The 16,137-nt window shown below is 54.5% G+C and overlaps 1 protein-coding gene across 4 annotated transcripts in view; it reads left to right on the forward strand.

The window, feature by feature from the left end:
• Positions 1 to 14,674, forward strand: part of PTPRF (protein tyrosine phosphatase receptor type F) — a 94,531-nt gene extending 79,857 nt beyond the window's left edge. For all 4 annotated transcript variants that reach the window (XM_072649151.1, XM_072649153.1, XM_072649150.1 and 1 more), the window contains 12 exons: positions 1,368 to 1,465; positions 2,450 to 2,573; positions 2,752 to 2,927; positions 3,572 to 3,691; positions 3,875 to 4,029; positions 8,419 to 8,704; positions 9,381 to 9,559; positions 9,844 to 9,970; positions 10,113 to 10,238; positions 12,465 to 12,619; positions 12,712 to 12,847; positions 13,195 to 14,674. In XM_072649151.1, coding sequence (XP_072505252.1) covers positions 1,368 to 1,465; positions 2,450 to 2,573; positions 2,752 to 2,927; positions 3,572 to 3,691; positions 3,875 to 4,029; positions 8,419 to 8,704; positions 9,381 to 9,559; positions 9,844 to 9,970; positions 10,113 to 10,238; positions 12,465 to 12,619; positions 12,712 to 12,847; positions 13,195 to 13,263 — 1,751 coding nt within the window. In that variant the 3' untranslated portion in view covers positions 13,264 to 14,674. The remainder of the gene's footprint in view (positions 1 to 1,367; positions 1,466 to 2,449; positions 2,574 to 2,751; positions 2,928 to 3,571; positions 3,692 to 3,874; positions 4,030 to 8,418; positions 8,705 to 9,380; positions 9,560 to 9,843; positions 9,971 to 10,112; positions 10,239 to 12,464; positions 12,620 to 12,711; positions 12,848 to 13,194) is intronic.
• Positions 14,675 to 16,137: the final 1,463 nt, after the last annotated feature.

Raw genomic sequence — 16,137 nt, forward strand, 5'->3', positions numbered from 1 at the left:
CTGGTCGGTGCAGTGGAGCGTGCACTGGACCTGGAGGCCAGAAGCCCAAGGCTAAATTCTGCCTCATCTAGTTCCTGGCTGTGTGATGCTGGGCATCTCTGATCCTCCTCTGTTAATGGGAGACCTTTCCAGCTGTGGGATTCACTGTAATCCTAGCAGCCCAACCTTGGATGCAGGCTGGGCTGGCCTTCTGTGGCCCTTGATGCCCTCAGCTGTAAAGTGAAGGGGGTGGACCCCACAGCCTCTGACTCTGGATCTGTGACCCTCTGACCCTGCAAGGTGAGAAAGGCCAGGAGGCCAAGGCTCAGCATCCCGGCGACCTGCTAGAGGGCCGCGTTAACGATGCTCTTGTTTAATTTTTGTAAGCTTTTACCACCAAGCTCCTTGAGGTCAGGGCTTGTCTGCTTTTAGCCTCTGTCCCTCCCCCCAGTGTCCAGGGCAGGGCTGGACATATTGGTCTTTTTCTCACCCTGTGATTTCATTCACATGGGGTGAGGAGACGCCAGGGCCTGTGGACAGCCAGGAGTCCAGAGGGTGTGAGAAGCTGCTGAGGATGTGAGGCCTAGAGTCAGGCCAGACTTGAGTGCCAGGTGCCCCAAGGCCAGCTCGTTCCTCACTTAACCACAGCTCCATTCTTTCTTCTTGGCCCCTATTTGTGGGGCTCTGTGAATTAGACAGGTGACATCTTTGGGATTTGGGTTTATGTGGAGAGGGCACAGCTGCCCACCTCAGGGCCCTCTACCCAGCTTAGGCCTCCTCTGTAGTACGGGTCCATTAGGTGAAGACCCTGAGCAAGTGAAGAGGGAGCAGCTGGGCCGGTCACTGCAGGCAGGGAGTCATTGTAGGCAGCATGGTCACTGCAGGCGGGTGGTCACTTTAGGTGGGACAGTCACTGCAGGTAGGTGGTCACTGCAAGGAGGCCAGAGTCCAGAGTGGCCGGAGGCACAAGGTGTGTTCTGTCTTCTCTAAAAGTGAAGACACTCCAGTAATGCAGGAGGACAGGACCCCATTGTATGATCCCAAGAGTGTCAGGACCAGGTATCTCAGGTCCCTGCCTCCTTGTCTTGGCACATCTGTGTGCTAGCAGGATGGTCAGCTTCCTTCCTGGTCTGTCCCATAATACACACACAGACACATGGGCACATGTGTGCACACCTCACCTGACCCTCCTTTCTATTCCGCATTCTCTTACGTGCTCCATCCACCTGTGTCATCGCATGTGCTGCTGTGTTCATCATCACACCACCATGTGCTGGCTCACCCATGGTCACGCGTGTTCACGTGTGTGCATACACATGCATTGTGGCTCTCCCCTAAGACTGTGCCCTGCCCCCCCACTGATGTGGGCATCCTTATGTGATCCTCAGGCATGCGAGACCATCCACCCATCCCCATAACTGACCTGGCTGACAACATTGAGCGGCTCAAGGCCAATGATGGTCTGAAGTTCTCCCAGGAGTATGAGGTGAGGGAACTCTAGTATCTGACACCCACTCTGGTAGGGGGCGGGGGGAGGGGCTAGTCCTCCAGGACATGAGACTGACCTCCCTGCTCAGCTGAGCATTGGCTAGACAGACACCTCCTTGGGGTCCTAGAGACCCTGGGAGCAGACAGATCTGGGTACTGCCCTTAAGGGATTCCCCATCCGAGGGGAGATCAGGGCAAGGCAGGTCTGAGCCCTTAGGGAGAAGAGGGGAGCGGAGAGGCTCATCTTACTGCACAACAGCATTTCCCCCATGCTGAAGAGGCCTCTGGGGGCCCTGCCCCCACTCCTGTCCATCATGTCTCCTTCCCTCCTCCCCACATCTCACTTGCCAAGTCCTGTCCCAGCTCCCCACATATGCAGCCTCTCACCTCTCTCTCCCCACTTCTGAGGCCTCCAGCTTAGCCCAGGCCCTATTCTCTCCCTTTTTCCCCATCTCCAATAAACCCCTGGGCATCTTGAGGAAGCCCACTGCACCCAGGCATGTGCACAGCCTGGCAGTGATCAAGGGCTCTGGAGAGCACAAAGCACATGTCCACCCAGGGATGCCTCTGCTTCTCCCCCTGGAGCTCAAGGTCTTGTGCTCCAGCCTGGCCTCCACACCTTTGTCTATGCTCTTATCCCTACCAATAATGCCCGAATCAGATCTTAATTTATATCCCTCCCCCTCCAGGAGGCCCTGACCCACACAGGCTCCTTTCCCTTACCTACCCAGTAGCATTTGATCTGATGCCCAGAATGGGGCTACAGCCCCGTCCTGCCCTCCCATGGCCACAAGCACTTCCCATGACTGGCAGACCTAGGCTGCCTGTCTGGGGAAAGGAGGGTCTGAATCAGGGTGGGCTTCCTGAAGGGGCAGCATTGGAGTTCATCTGAGAGCAGCAGGTGTGGGCACAGAGCCTGACCTAGAAGTCCCTTCCCTGAGACTGCCTCTGAGGCCTTGCCCACTCCCCTTCCCTCCTGCAGTCCATTGACCCTGGGCAGCAGTTCACCTGGGAGAACTCAAACTTGGAGGTAAACAAGCCCAAGAACCGCTATGCCAACGTGATTGCCTACGACCACTCCCGTGTCATCCTCACATCCATTGATGGTGAGCCCTTCTGACCTTCTGCCCATTTTACAGAAGGGAAAAGCATATCCAAGAGAGGGCATGTAGCAAATTCATCATTCACACCAGGGGTGGGGGGTGCCCAGAGGCCAGCTCTCTCACACACCCCCAGAACACGCAGTACCTCTTACACTCTTGTATGTACCCCTGGCTCCCATAGGGGTCCCTGGCAGCGACTACATCAATGCCAACTACATTGATGGTTACCGCAAGCAGAATGCCTACATCGCCACTCAGGGTCCCCTGCCCGAGACCCTTGGTGACTTCTGGCGCATGGTGTGGGAGCAGCGGACAGCCACCATCGTCATGATGACACGCCTTGAGGAGAAGTCACGGGTGAGTTGTTCCCCAGGGAGCAGGTGTGGACTTGGCATCACTCACCCAAGAGCCAGAGGTGGGGGGATAAGGGAGGAGATGAGCCCCCTGCAGAGCAAGCCTTGGAGGAGCCAGGTGTGATCAATAGGGTGGAGAGGAGAATGGGGAAGGGAAGGAGAACCTCCAGGACAAGGCTGTGAAGGGTCAGGATCAGCAGGAGGAAGCAAGGTCAGATGCTGAGAAAAATGTGCAGGCAGCGAGATCTGGAGTGGGCTGCTTTGAGAGGGGATGAGCTCCCCATCATTGGAAGCCTCCAAGCAGCAGCAGAGTGACACTTGTCAAGAACAGTGTCATCGGGGTTCTTGGTCAGGTGGAGGCTGAGGCCCCCAAGAATCTGATGTGTGCCATTGAGGGGGAAGTGGGTGCCTGAAAATGGTTCATGAACATGTTGGAGAAAAGAAGCAGCCAATGGGCCTGGCCCACTCCAGCCATGCTGGGGTGATGTCCAGCCCCAGGGAGAGGAAACTCCTTGCTGGGCAGCCCCTGGACCAAGCCAGTGAATGTGCCATGAACACACCAGAGGAGGGGTCCTGTCCCAGGGGTGAGATCCTGGGAATCTCTGGGCTCCCTGCACATGCATCCAGCCCTGCCTGTCCCTGCCACAGGTGAAATGTGATCAGTATTGGCCGAGCCGGGGCACCGAGACCTATGGGTTTGTCCAGGTGACACTGCTGGATACCGTGGAGCTGGCCACCTACACCGTCCGCACCTTTGCCCTCTACAAGGTGCCAGGGGCCCCAAGGGGGTTCCCAGGGCTCAGCAGGGAGAGATGGGGAGCCTGGCCATACAGGGATGTGGAGGAGGAGGCATGGTGGGAAGATGAGGACCTGGCAATCGGATGGGGCAGGGGGGGAAAGCATGGGCAGCTCCCAATGACACTCGACCCTAGCCCACGTTTCTCCTGCCAGACCGGCTCCAGTGAGAAGCGGGAGCTTCGTCAGTTCCAGTTCCTGGCCTGGCCTGACCACGGGGTCCCTGAGTACCCAACCCCCACCCTGGCCTTTCTGCGCAGGGTCAAGGCCTGCAACCCTCTGGATGCTGGGCCCATGGTGGTTCACTGCAGGTGAGGGCGCATGCAGGAGCTGGGTACTGCTCCCCAAACTCCACTGTGACCTCAGGCCATGTTTAATGAGAAGGGGTTCCCTTGAGAGAAATGCCAGGTCTGGTCCTTGGGTTCAATGAATTCCTTTCCCAGTTAGAGACTTGGGGAGGCTTGTTTAGAATAGCAGTTTGGCTAAAAAAGATCTAGAGGTCTGAGTGGACTGCAAACTGGATGTGAAGCAGCCTGAAATAGCCAGCGTGGTCTTGGGTTGCATTGAGAGAGGAGGCATCATGTCCAGGATTGGGGGCAGTGGCTATCTCTCAGATTTTGGCCTGGTCAGACTTCCTCCAGAGTACTGTGGTTATTCTGGAGGTCAGTGTAGCTGAACTACCCAGAGAGGCACAACCAGGCTGGTGAAGGGCTGGGAGTGCAGAGGCTATGGGAAGATCAGACTGTGTCATCCTGTGTCCAGGATTCAGCCTGGAAGAGACTTAGCAGAGTCAAGAGAGCAGGGCGAGGGGGTGGGCTGGGGGTTTTAAGGCTCTGTGTGAGGGAGGACTTATTAACAATTAATTTGTAAGAGCTTAATTAATTGACATAGCAAGAGTTGTTCTAAAGTGTCATGACATAGTAAGTTCCTCATTCTGGAGATCTTGGAGCAGAGGCTAGAGAGCACTTGCAGGAGGGGCACCTACCCCAGTGCTTCATCCCATCCATGTGTGGAGTTGGCAGGTGCCTTGCAGGTTCCAGCAGCTTGGAGCTTCTGCCAGGAGTGGCACCAGCCCTCGTTTCAGCCATCTGGGCTTTTGTCCTCCAGGGACTCCAAGAACAGGCCCTTCTCCATGGGGAACGTTCGTCAGGCCAGGAGGGTCCAAGCAAACACAGCCCTTCATTGAGTTGGTGGTCGTGTGCCTGCGCCTCGACCTGCACCCCATTGCCCTTCTTTGTAACAAAGAAAAACCGAGCCAGCAGGCTCCAGCATCTAGGGGGAGGGTCCTGCAGGCCCTCTGCTGAGGAGGGGAGGTGGTCCTGCAGCCTGCCACTGAGGAGGCAGAGGGCTCTCCCTTGCTTCTGCATCCCTGACGTCATTGACACAATTGTCGCTGGGCTTATTCTCTGTGTCATACTTAACTCTGTGGAGGTTTCTTCTTTCCAGGTTTCTTATAATTCTTCATATGGCTTCTTCTAGTGCCATCAGACAATAAGCATTTATTAAGCACCCACCGTGTGCCCTCAATGGGCATTACCTCACCCTAAGTGAGTACCTGCATTAGGCCAAGGTCTCCCAGTGCATCCTGGGTCATCTCCAGTCATCCTGATGAATATCTGGTCACTGGATCCAGATGGCTCTGGAGAAGTGAGGCTGGTGACCTTGCACAAACCCTCCCTCACTCAAAGTCAAGTGCAAGTCATGTCATCATTTCTCTGATGGCATGGTCTTCAGCAATGAACACAACAACTGTGTGCCCAGGACTGTACTAAGCCCTAGGGATACAAAGAAAGGCAGAAATCCTCTCCTGGCCCTAGGGACCTTATATTCTAATGAGTGAAGACAACATGCGAAAACCTGTGTCCCTACAAGATAGAGACACAAGGCCAGAGCACCAGGCGCCAGCAGCTGGGACCAGGGCAGGTCTGTTGCAGAAAGCAGGATTGAATTGAGTCTTGAGGGAAACCAGGAAATACTCTGTTACCTTCATTTACCCGAGTTGTTCAAGCCCTTTCCCAGTTGACAGACACTTGACCTGTTTTTTGCTGCCACAAAAAAAACAAAAAACCTGCCGTGAATATTTACGTGGAGTTCTTTCTGTCACTTATCTCCTTGGGGTCCATGCCTAGCAATCCAGTGAGTCAAGAGCTATGGACAATGCAGTGGTTTTTCTTACATAATTCCATGTTCTCCGAAGTACCTGGAGCAGTGCACAATCTCCAGCAATGTATTAGTGTCTTTATCCCCACACCTTTTCCAACGCTGGCTGTCTCCGTTTATCATCTTTGCCAATTTGATGAGAATGAGGTAGAACTCTAGAGTTGTCTTAATTTGCATTTCCCTGTTATTAGTCATGTGGAGCATTTTTGTTTGTTCATCTTTGCGGTTTATCTTTTTAAAGCTGTTCATATCCTTTGACCACTTAATGGGTTGGGGGAGCTCCCCTTGGACTTGGGGTTTTGTGTCACTATTCTATATAACCTGGGTACATACCTTTAGTATATATGTCGTGCCAAGATTTTTCTCACTCAGCATTTTCTCTTCTCACTCTGTCCATACTGATTTCGTTCATGCAACAACACTTTAATTTAACTCTTTATTGGCATGGCAGAGTGGGAAAAGCACTAGTTTTAGAGTCAGGATCTGGGTTTGAATCTCACCTGCTAGCTCTGTGATTCTAGGCAAGTCCCTTAACTTCTCTGGACCTCCTTTTCCTCACCCATAAAATAGGAGGATTGGGTTCACGAATCTCTGAAGCTTCTTTCCTCTATAATTCTATGAATTTTTACAATTACCTCTACCTTTGGTTTAGAATTCTTCCTTCACCATAGTTGTGGAAGTTACCAGCAACTTCTGGTCTCAGATTTTTAAAAGATATAACCTTGTATATTTTATGATCCATTTGGAGCTTATTACAGTATATACGATGTGAGATGCTGGTGTAAACCTAGTTTCTGCCAAACTACTTTCTAGTTTTCCCACAGGTGTTTGTCAAAAAAGGGGAATCCACCTTCTCTCCCCCCACTGATAGTTTGTGTTTTTCTGAATTTTCCTGAATTCCAGGTGACTGTCTTCCTCTATTGGTTAGCCTAGTTCCTGACACTAAGGTTTGTTGATTGTATGATGCTGGACTTGTCCCACTGAGATCTCCTTGTCCATTGTTTATCTAAATAGTTCTGCAAATTGCTTCTTTGTAATACAGTTTGAAATCTGGTGATGCTACATCCCCTTTTCTGCTTTTCCTCGTTGCTTTCTTTAGATTCTTGACCTTTTTTTCCTCTACATGAAGTTTGATGATATTGTCAAACACTATCAAATAATCTGTTAGTATTTTGATTGATATGGCATTGAATCCTTTAATTAAGTAGCGTCTGATCATTGTTGTTAATGTTGGTGTGGACTAAACGTGAACAATGAATTTCCAGTTATTCAACTTCCTTTGTTTCAGAAAAGAGCAGCTATTAAACATCTTCTTTGTTCCAGGCCCCTGTCCTTGGTGCTAGGAACTTAAAGATAAAAAAATAAACCCTGCTATCAGGGTCCAGGTGGGGCCCTGAAGGGGGAATATTCAAGAGTTGTTGGATGGGATGAGGAGTGAGGCAGGTGCTGAGACACGTCTCAGGCAAGTGATATCAACAGGAAGAGGGTCAAGGAATGCCTGAGTTCCAAGGCAGGCCAAAAGAAGAAACAGTGTCCAAGCTGAGCCTTGGAGGAGAGAGTGTGAGCAAAGACACAGAAGGGGGAGCAGGATGGGGGCAGGCTGGGAAGTGAGGCCTTAAAGGCAGATGGAGGGGGTTTTAGAGAAGGGGTTGCTGGGAGCAGGTGTGTGACAGAGCCTGGCACCTAGGACAGTGTGGAGGCTGTGACCAGCACTGTCGGCTCAAGAGCCCCCTCACTTGTGCTCTGCAGTCTGTGTTACAGAGGAGAAGCCCAAGGCTGAGGCCATCTAGCTGGTAAGGGGGCAGAGGCTGTATTCAAACTGAGGTGTCTGGTACCGAGTCCAGTGGTCCCAGAGCTCCCAGATAGGAGGGGCCTTAATCTAGCTAGTTCTTCCTCTACCTAGACAAACTCACAGTGTTAGGGATCTTATCACCTCTTAAAGCTGTCCATCCCACAATATGGTCCGGCCTCTAGAGTGAGGCAGGACGAGACTAAGCCCTTGTGCACATAACACTCTTTCAGGGCTTCTGTCTCTTCCAAGTCCTCTCTGGGCTACACATCCCCAGTTCTTTTAACGAATTCTCCTGCAGCGTGGAGTCTGGCCACTTTCCCACACTGGTTACGCTTCTCTAGACTCTCCAGCTTATCAGTGACCCTCCTAAACCCTGATGCCCAAAACCAAATCCAGGGCCTGGGCAGAGGGCGCAAGGCCCATCACCTTGGGACTGGAAGCTCTGGCTCTCTCTTAATGAGACCAAGGCCCATGAGCTTCCTTGGTGGCCTCATCACACTGCCTTTTCATTGGGCTTGCGTCCCACTAAAACCCCCAGATCTTTTTTAGACAAAGTACTTCCTAGCCTGAGTTGATTTTTTGTTATGAAGTATAAGATTTTACATCTTTCCTATCACATTTCATCTGATTCGACTGTGCCCACAACACAGGTCTGTTGAGACCTATCTGGGCTTAGGCCCAGGCTGAGGGCCTCAGGAACAGAGGAACCACATCTCCCAGCCTGAGCCTAAGCTTTGTGTGCCCCTAGTGCTGGTGTGGGCCGCACGGGCTGCTTCATCGTCACGGATGCCATGCTGGAGCGCATGAAGCATGAGAAGACTGTGGACATCTATGGGCATGTGACGTGCATGCGCTCGCAGCGCAACTACATGGTACAGACAGAGGACCAATACGTCTTCATCCATGAGGCCCTCCTGGAAGCAGCCACATGCGGCCACACAGAGGTGCCAGCCCGAAGCCTCTACGCCCACATCCAGAAGCTGGGTCAGGTGCCACCTGGGGAGAGCGTGACTGCCATGGAGCTGGAGTTCAAGGTGGGTGGAGCGTCAGGGAGGTCCCCTGTGGCTGTTCTCTTCTCCCCCAGAGCCTCTGAGCTGTCAGACCACCGAGGCAGGCATCTGGTCCCGCTTGAGGTTCCCCACAGGGGGTAGTCCAGCACCTCCCCAGAGAGTGTCCCCCACACTGCTCGTGGTTCTGCAGGCACAAGTCTCATCCCTCCTCTCATAGGACAACCCTGCAAGTACTTGAACACAGCTCCCATGTCTCCCCACTTCTTTCCTCTTTCCCAGCTAAACACCCTCAGTCCACCTCTGTGACAGGCCTTCCCCAATCTGGCCTCCATCCTCCAGAGCCTCTAGTGGCCCACCCAGCCGTCAACCAGTTGTGGGCTGAGAATGGTGAGATGGTCCCCAGGTTTAGGCTTCCTTAATGGCTGGTTCACCCCTTCCAAAGCCTCCAAACCAAGCTTTCCCCAGGTGTAAGACTTCACATTTGTCCCTGTTGGATAGTCTAGCCAGACATGATCCTTTGGGATCCATTCTTTCATGTTCTGTGACAGCCATCTCTCCCAGCTAGGGGATCATCTGCAGATGGGACAAGGCAGCCGTGGATTCCTTTGTGCACATCATTTAGAGCCCTCAGTGCAGAGCCCTAGGGCCCTCCACCAGAGGCCTCCTTCCTCATTGACCCTGAGCCCTCTTGGTCCCACAGCTGTTGGCGAGCTCCAAGGCCCACACGTCACGATTCATCAGTGCCAACCTTCCCTGCAACAAGTTTAAGAATCGGCTGGTGAATATCATGCCATATGAACTGACCCGTGTCTGCCTGCAGCCCATCCGTGGTGTGGAGGGCTCAGACTACATCAACGCCAGCTTCATCGATGGATACAGGTCAGTGGGCCTGCCTGGCCTGGAGGGATGGCCCAGCAGAGGGAGGAGGTCCACAGCCAGGCAGCTGGGGAGGGGAGGCCTTGAATGCCAGGATGAAAAACTTGCAGTCTCATCCTTAGATCTCAATAGAGCATGATTGGGAGAGAATTGAACAAGACACTGCTTGGGTTTCTTTGATGAGGGTGTCTGGGGCAGGGCATGAGTCTAAGTCAAACAGGCAAAGCCTAGGTACAGACTCTGGGCACCATGTGCCAGTATATGCGACACCCCTTTCTCTGCCCCAGGCAGCAGAAAGCCTATATCGCCACGCAGGGGCCGCTGGCAGAGAGCACAGAGGACTTCTGGCGGATGCTCTGGGAACACAACTCAACCATTGTGGTGATGCTGACCAAGCTTCGGGAGATGGGGCGGGTGAGTCTCATGCTCTCTCTCCCATCACACACCGCTGGCCTGCTCTGCTTGTGCCCCTGGGTCCCATCTTTGGCCCCAGGCTTTCCCCCTGGGCCATTCTGCCTTTGCCCTAATTGTTTTTCTGACCCCTACCCTCCCCCAGGAAAAATGCCACCAGTATTGGCCCGCCGAACGCTCTGCTCGCTACCAGTATTTTGTGGTGGACCCAATGGCTGAGTACAACATGCCACAGTACATCCTACGAGAGTTCAAGGTCACGGATGCCAGGGTATGTGCCACTGGGCAAGTGGGTGCCCCCCCAGCCGTCTGTCCTGTGATCCCCTTGTGCTGCCTCTGCAGACCCACCCCTTTCCTGAGTTCAGCGGCTCCCTCTGCCCCAGTTGTCCCAAGCTCCTTGTCCTGCCCTATCCTTCCCTCCTGGTCCTGGGGGCTGCTCCCTGGTGGCCCCCAAGTGAGTTAGTCCCTGGCTCACAATCCCCCTCTCCACCCCAGCCCCATCTTTCCATTCATTCACTGGCCTCCAAGGCCTCCCAGCTGCCCCTGCTCTCGGCCACACGCAGGTCTTGAGTTAAGTCAGCAAGTGTTCATTACACAGTCATGTGCCAGTCTTGTGCTGGGGACACAGAGAGGCAAAAGACAGGGCCTGCCCACAAGGAACTTGCTGTCTAATAACCAGGCACAAATGACATAGACTGGACACATGGGAGAGAAGTTTCCTGGGGTGGGGTAGGGGGATAGGGAGGTGGGGCTTAGCTGGGACTTGAAGGAAGCTGGGAGGTGAGATCAGGAGGGAGAGAGTTCTAAGGGCCCCTCCATGAGCCAGAACCCGGGGATCCCTCTGCTCCTGCTCTTGTGCCTCACCTTGGCTAAGCCCTACCAGGCGGGGCCCCCCCAACCCTGCCTCTGGAGTGACAGGCCCTGCCCCACTTTGTCCCTCCCGCTTTGTCCCATCAGGACTGGTCTTGTCTAAGTCTGTGCTGCCCCTCCCATGCCACTCCCAGTCTGGTCTATGCCCATGCTTGCCCTCTAGGCGCTCACTGGGTAGCTGGAGAGGAAGGGATGACTCAGGGACATGTCACGTAGGCGGAAGTGACTAGCCGTGGCCACAGGTTGCACATGGGATGAGGAAACTGAGGCTGAGTGGGAGGAGCTAGGGAGACAGAGGGGGAGAACACTGAGGCATCATCCCCTGATTTTTCCTCCAGTCCCATCTCAGGGAGAGGAAGCTTTTCTTGCCTCTCACATATACCATGGGCTCATGCCATCCCCTCCCTCACTCTGCCATCCCTTCCCCCATCTAATACCTTCTCCCTAGATGCATCCGGGTCTCCCCATCTGTAAAAACCTCAGGTCCCCTCCAGACTGCAGTCTGGCTTCTGTCCTCATCCTTCCACCCAACCCTTCCAGTCATCTCCTAGTTGCCAGATCCCATGATTTCTTCTCTGTCCTCACTGTCTGGGGTCCCTCTGCAGTCTCTGACACTACACTGCCTGTCACCTCCCCCTGGATCTCTGTGATGCAGCTCCCTGGGTGCCTCCCGAGGCTCTGTCCCTCTTCTCAGTGCCCCCAGATCCAAGTTTCATCTCTCTACCCAGCCCTGACCCCCTCAGCTGCAGGGCTTCATCACTAGTCACTTAGGGAATGCGTTGATCTTGACCTGCCCTGGGCATCTCCCATGGGTGTGTCCAGAACAGGACCTGTTTATTCTCTTGTGCCCCCACATCACCCCCCTTGGGAGATTCCAAGCTCCCCAAAGAGGGTCTGACCTGGCTTCCCCAGCATGGTGCCAGTTCTGATGGGTTGTACTGGGCTCCCAGAACATGACAAATGGATTCAGGACCTGGCTCTTATCCCTGCTCTGCCCCTCATTGATGGAGCCCACCCCCGGGCCTCAATTTTCTCCTTTCTCAGTGGTAGGGGGAATGAGACCTGGTGAGTGAGTCTTATGGTGGCAGGGAGCAGGTGCTAGGGTGACCTCAATCTCTGGGCCTGGGTGGTACGTGGGCGCTGCCTCAGCCATCCATCCCATGGTCACCTTGGAGCATGCTTTGTGCCCCTCCCCCCCATAGCCCTACCATCCAGGCTCTGGTGTGTGAAGGTCATATGAGCGCAGGCATCGGCATTCAGTCTCCTCCCTCCCCATTGTACAGATGTAGAAAGCAAGGTCCAGCCACCAAAAAGCAATCCCTCCTCACATTGCCCTTTAGATTCTAGTTTTCTTCAGTGTCTCAGATCCCTCATCTGTAGAGTGGGTGTGAGTCACCAGATGGCCCAGAGTGGAGATCCTGCCATGCCAGGCCCTGCAGCCTATAGGCTAACAAAGACTACACTGAGAAGGGACAGAGGATGGTTCAAGCCCCCTTCCCAGCCTGCTAGGCCCATTTTTTCCCCATATGCATGTGCTCACATGTGCCCCCAACCTCGGGAGGGAACAAGATGCTCATGGGTGACCACTGGAAGGGCCTTCTATCACACACACTCCCATTGCCCCCAGGATGGCCAGTCAAGGACCATCCGCCAGTTCCAGTTCACAGACTGGCCAGAGCAGGGTGTGCCCAAGACTGGCGAGGGCTTCATTGACTTCATTGGGCAAGTGCACAAGACCAAGGAGCAGTTTGGCCAGGATGGGCCCATCGCTGTGCACTGCAGGTGGGTCTGGGCAGCGGGCACTGGGCTGGGGGTAGGGCAGAAGGGCCAGGCCTGGCAGGAAGATACCTGAACCTGGAGCTGCTCCCTTGCAGTGCTGGGGTTGGCCGCACTGGCGTCTTCATCACGCTGAGCATCGTCCTGGAGCGCATGCGTTACGAGGGTGTGGTGGACATGTTCCAGACCGTGAAGACCCTGCGCACACAAAGACCCGCCATGGTGCAGACAGAGGTACAGGCACCCGGGTACATGTAGGGGTGGGAGAGAAAGCACATTGAAGAGGCAGGAAGGGTCCCTTGGGGGAGTTGGGCTGGATCCAGCAAGATTGAAGATAAAGATCCAGGGGTCCTAGTGGCCTGCGAGCTCAGCACGAGTCAGCAAGAGGAGGAGCAGCCCCCAGGAAGACCAGGGCTATCTTAGACCACGCTAAGAGGGGCAGAGCTTCCAGGAATGAGGAGCCCTCCATCCTCTGCCCACATCTGACCTCTCATCAGTGTGGGGAGGGAAAGGGCTGGCTCCTGAGCGGGGGGGCACCTAAGAGAGGCCTCCTCATTGACCACCTCCTCCTGCACCCCCAGGACCAGTACCAGCTGTGTTACCGAGCGGCACTGGAATACCTGGGCAGCTTCGACCACTATGCAACGTAGCCTCCGCTCGCTCACTCAGTCGTCCTCGCCCTCACCCCCATCCTGTCCTGGGGCCTGCTCGCTGAGCCGTGGAGACTGTGACCCACCCTCCTACGTGGCCGCCAAGGCTCAGACCCCAGTGGCCCAGGGCCTTCCCCCAACCCCGGAGCCAAATGTGTCTGGGGGGGCGGCTGTGCCCCCACGTTCCTCATGCTGCTTCTTCCTGGGCGGGGGCGCAAGGGCGGCAGGCAGAGCCACCTTTTGTACTCGGTTCAATAGGGGTAGCTGGGTGGGTTTTGTATCCTCTTCTGATTTCCATTCTTTGTGGACGGTGGGAGGGTCCACACTCTGGGCTTGGCGGGGACTTTCTCACTTTCTCATCCTTTTCTTTGTGTTTACTCTTATTGATACAAATAAACAGAAGATGCCTTTCCTCCTGGGGAGCCACCCCCTCCAGGGAGCAGCCCCACCCCCTCCAGGGAGCAGCCCCACACCCAGGGTCCACTGTGGGCTGGCAGGCAGGCAGGGGCTGCTACCGCTCCGGGAGACGTCCTGGCTCCCTGCAGCTGCAGGAACCACCACTAATTTTGTTCTGTTTTTACTTGGGTTTTCCTTAAAGGCCTTTTTTTAGGTGCCACAGCTGTTGGGGGGAGGGGAAGGAGGGTAGGAGGGGGGACCTGGGGGAGAAGGGAAATACTCATCTCCAATCATCTATTCCAATGCGTGTGTAAAAATTACAGCCTGGTACTGATGAAGCGTCTGGGAAGACCCTGAGAGGGCATTTCCCATCATCACCCCCGTGTTTGCAGAGATTAAAAATACCATCCCTCCCTCCTAGCAGCCAGAGGCAGGAGCTGGGGGCCCTCCTCCTGTCTCTGCCCTCTGCTGCCCTGTGTTCGGGGGGCAGTGGGGCCAGGCCTGGGCAGGGCACATACAGGGAAGAGCACAATCCAGAGCCCAGCCCCCACACCGGGCAGCGTCCCAGGGCTGCCCAGGGGAAGCACATTTGCCACACAGGATGAGGAGGCATCTCAAAGACCCCAGCATCCTGCACCAACCTGTAGCTGTTTTATAGGAATTCATCATCACAACCAATGTTCAACTTCAGGGTGTCCTCATGAACCAATGTGGCCAGACTACTGGACTCGGTGTACCTAGTCGCATCTCCTCCCCCTCCTCCTCCTCCTCACTCAGGGGAGCACCCTGGGCCTGCACGGCCAGTGGGGGAGGGTGGGTAGAGCCCCACCCCCTGACCCCAGCACTCAGGGTCACTCTGTTGGAGGAGACCAATGTTCATTTCTGCCTTGTGGGTGTCGTGCTGTTGGGTGGGTGCGCGCTGTACGCCACGCGTCTGTTTTCTACTTGTTATGAGACTGCAGCGTCATTGCATAATTCTGGATGTTAATAAATTTGAATAATTGGGTTTCATACACACAAGGCTCCCAAGTGTTCTTTCCTGTAGTCGTCCACTGGCTAACCATGCCCACGTAACAGGATAGACAAGATACACCCCACCAGCTGCTCACTCCTCTGTGACCTGCCAGCACCTCCACATCCTCCACACGCAGGTGCCTATTCCCAGACAAGGGAAGTTAGCCCAGTACATGTTCCACCCTCAACCCTGAAAGTCCTGGGGGGAAGAAGCCTGGGAGCTTGTCTCCACCTCCTCTGACCCCTGCAGGAAACTCCCAGATATGCTGCTGGCTCAAGGTAGGGGGCTTTGCACACTCCCAAGTGACTCTCTAAGGACCCTCTGAATCACCCTGAGGAGAATCTTGCCCGCCCCAGGCTCTGGGAAAAACCCCTAGCTCTTCTTGGGACCTGCCAAACTGACCCAGTTGGAACTTCCAAGTGTCTTTCCCCTTCTGCAAACTGATTTTGGAGAGAGAACAAACGGGACCCAGAGGACATGCATTATAGGCAGGCAGGAGAGTTGGAAGACTTCAGAAGTACACTGGGGCCCAGAGCTGGTCTGGCAGCACCTGTGTGACCCTGGCTTTTCCTGAGCAGTGTCTTGGATTAAAGCAGGAGTTACATGCTCAGATGTGCAGATGGCCCAGCGCTGGGAGGGATGACCAGCCTAGAACAGTGAGCTAAAAAAAGTGTAAAATGAAAGTCTATGGAGGCCGGGTATGGTCAAGCCTGAGGCTGGTGGGGCCTTGGGCCTCCGGTGAATGGAGGCTAAGTCTGGAGCTGATTTGGTGAGCCCCAGTTCCAAGGGATAGAGATGTGGGAGGATGTGGAAACCAGTCTGGCTAAAAAAGGGGCAAAGCCAAGAGCAGCCTGGGAGGAATGGACTTCTCAGAAAGTTGGGAGCGCCTCGATGGTGTTCTTCAAGCAGAGTCTGAGCGATAAATGACTTGTCAGAGGGATCGAGTGGGGTCCAGACTTGGGGACTCAGGATCCTCCCTCAGCTTCTAACCACACTCAGTATCTCTAGGGTTTCACTATCCCTGGTGAATGAATTTGAGAACATGGGTCCTCAGGCTCTCAGGGAGAGAAGGAGGCATCAGGATCAGCCTTCCACCATTGGGGATGGCACCAGGGACAGTGCCCCATTCAAGACAACAAGCATTTATTAAACACCTACTATGTGGCCCAGAGAACCCAAGTGCTCACTTTAATGGGGAAAAACCACAGACAAATGGCTGGTCTGAGCAGACTGGAATGAGTGGGACAGATGGAGGGGCCTGGACTGGTCTTACCATTCCTTCCACACGATGTTCCATCTCCTGACCCCAGTCATTTTTTCTGACTGTGCCCCCTGCCTAGAATGCCTTCCCTTCTCGTCTCCGTCTGCCTCCCGGCTTCCCTGGCTTTCTTCAGGTCCCAGCTAAAGATCTCACCTTCCACAGGAAGGGTTCCTTTTTCTAGATTCCCTCTATTGGCTGTGTC

The sequence above is a fragment of the Notamacropus eugenii genome, chromosome 2, assembly GCF_028372415.1.
Source record: "Notamacropus eugenii isolate mMacEug1 chromosome 2, mMacEug1.pri_v2, whole genome shotgun sequence".
NCBI lineage: Eukaryota > Metazoa > Chordata > Mammalia > Diprotodontia > Macropodidae > Notamacropus > Notamacropus eugenii.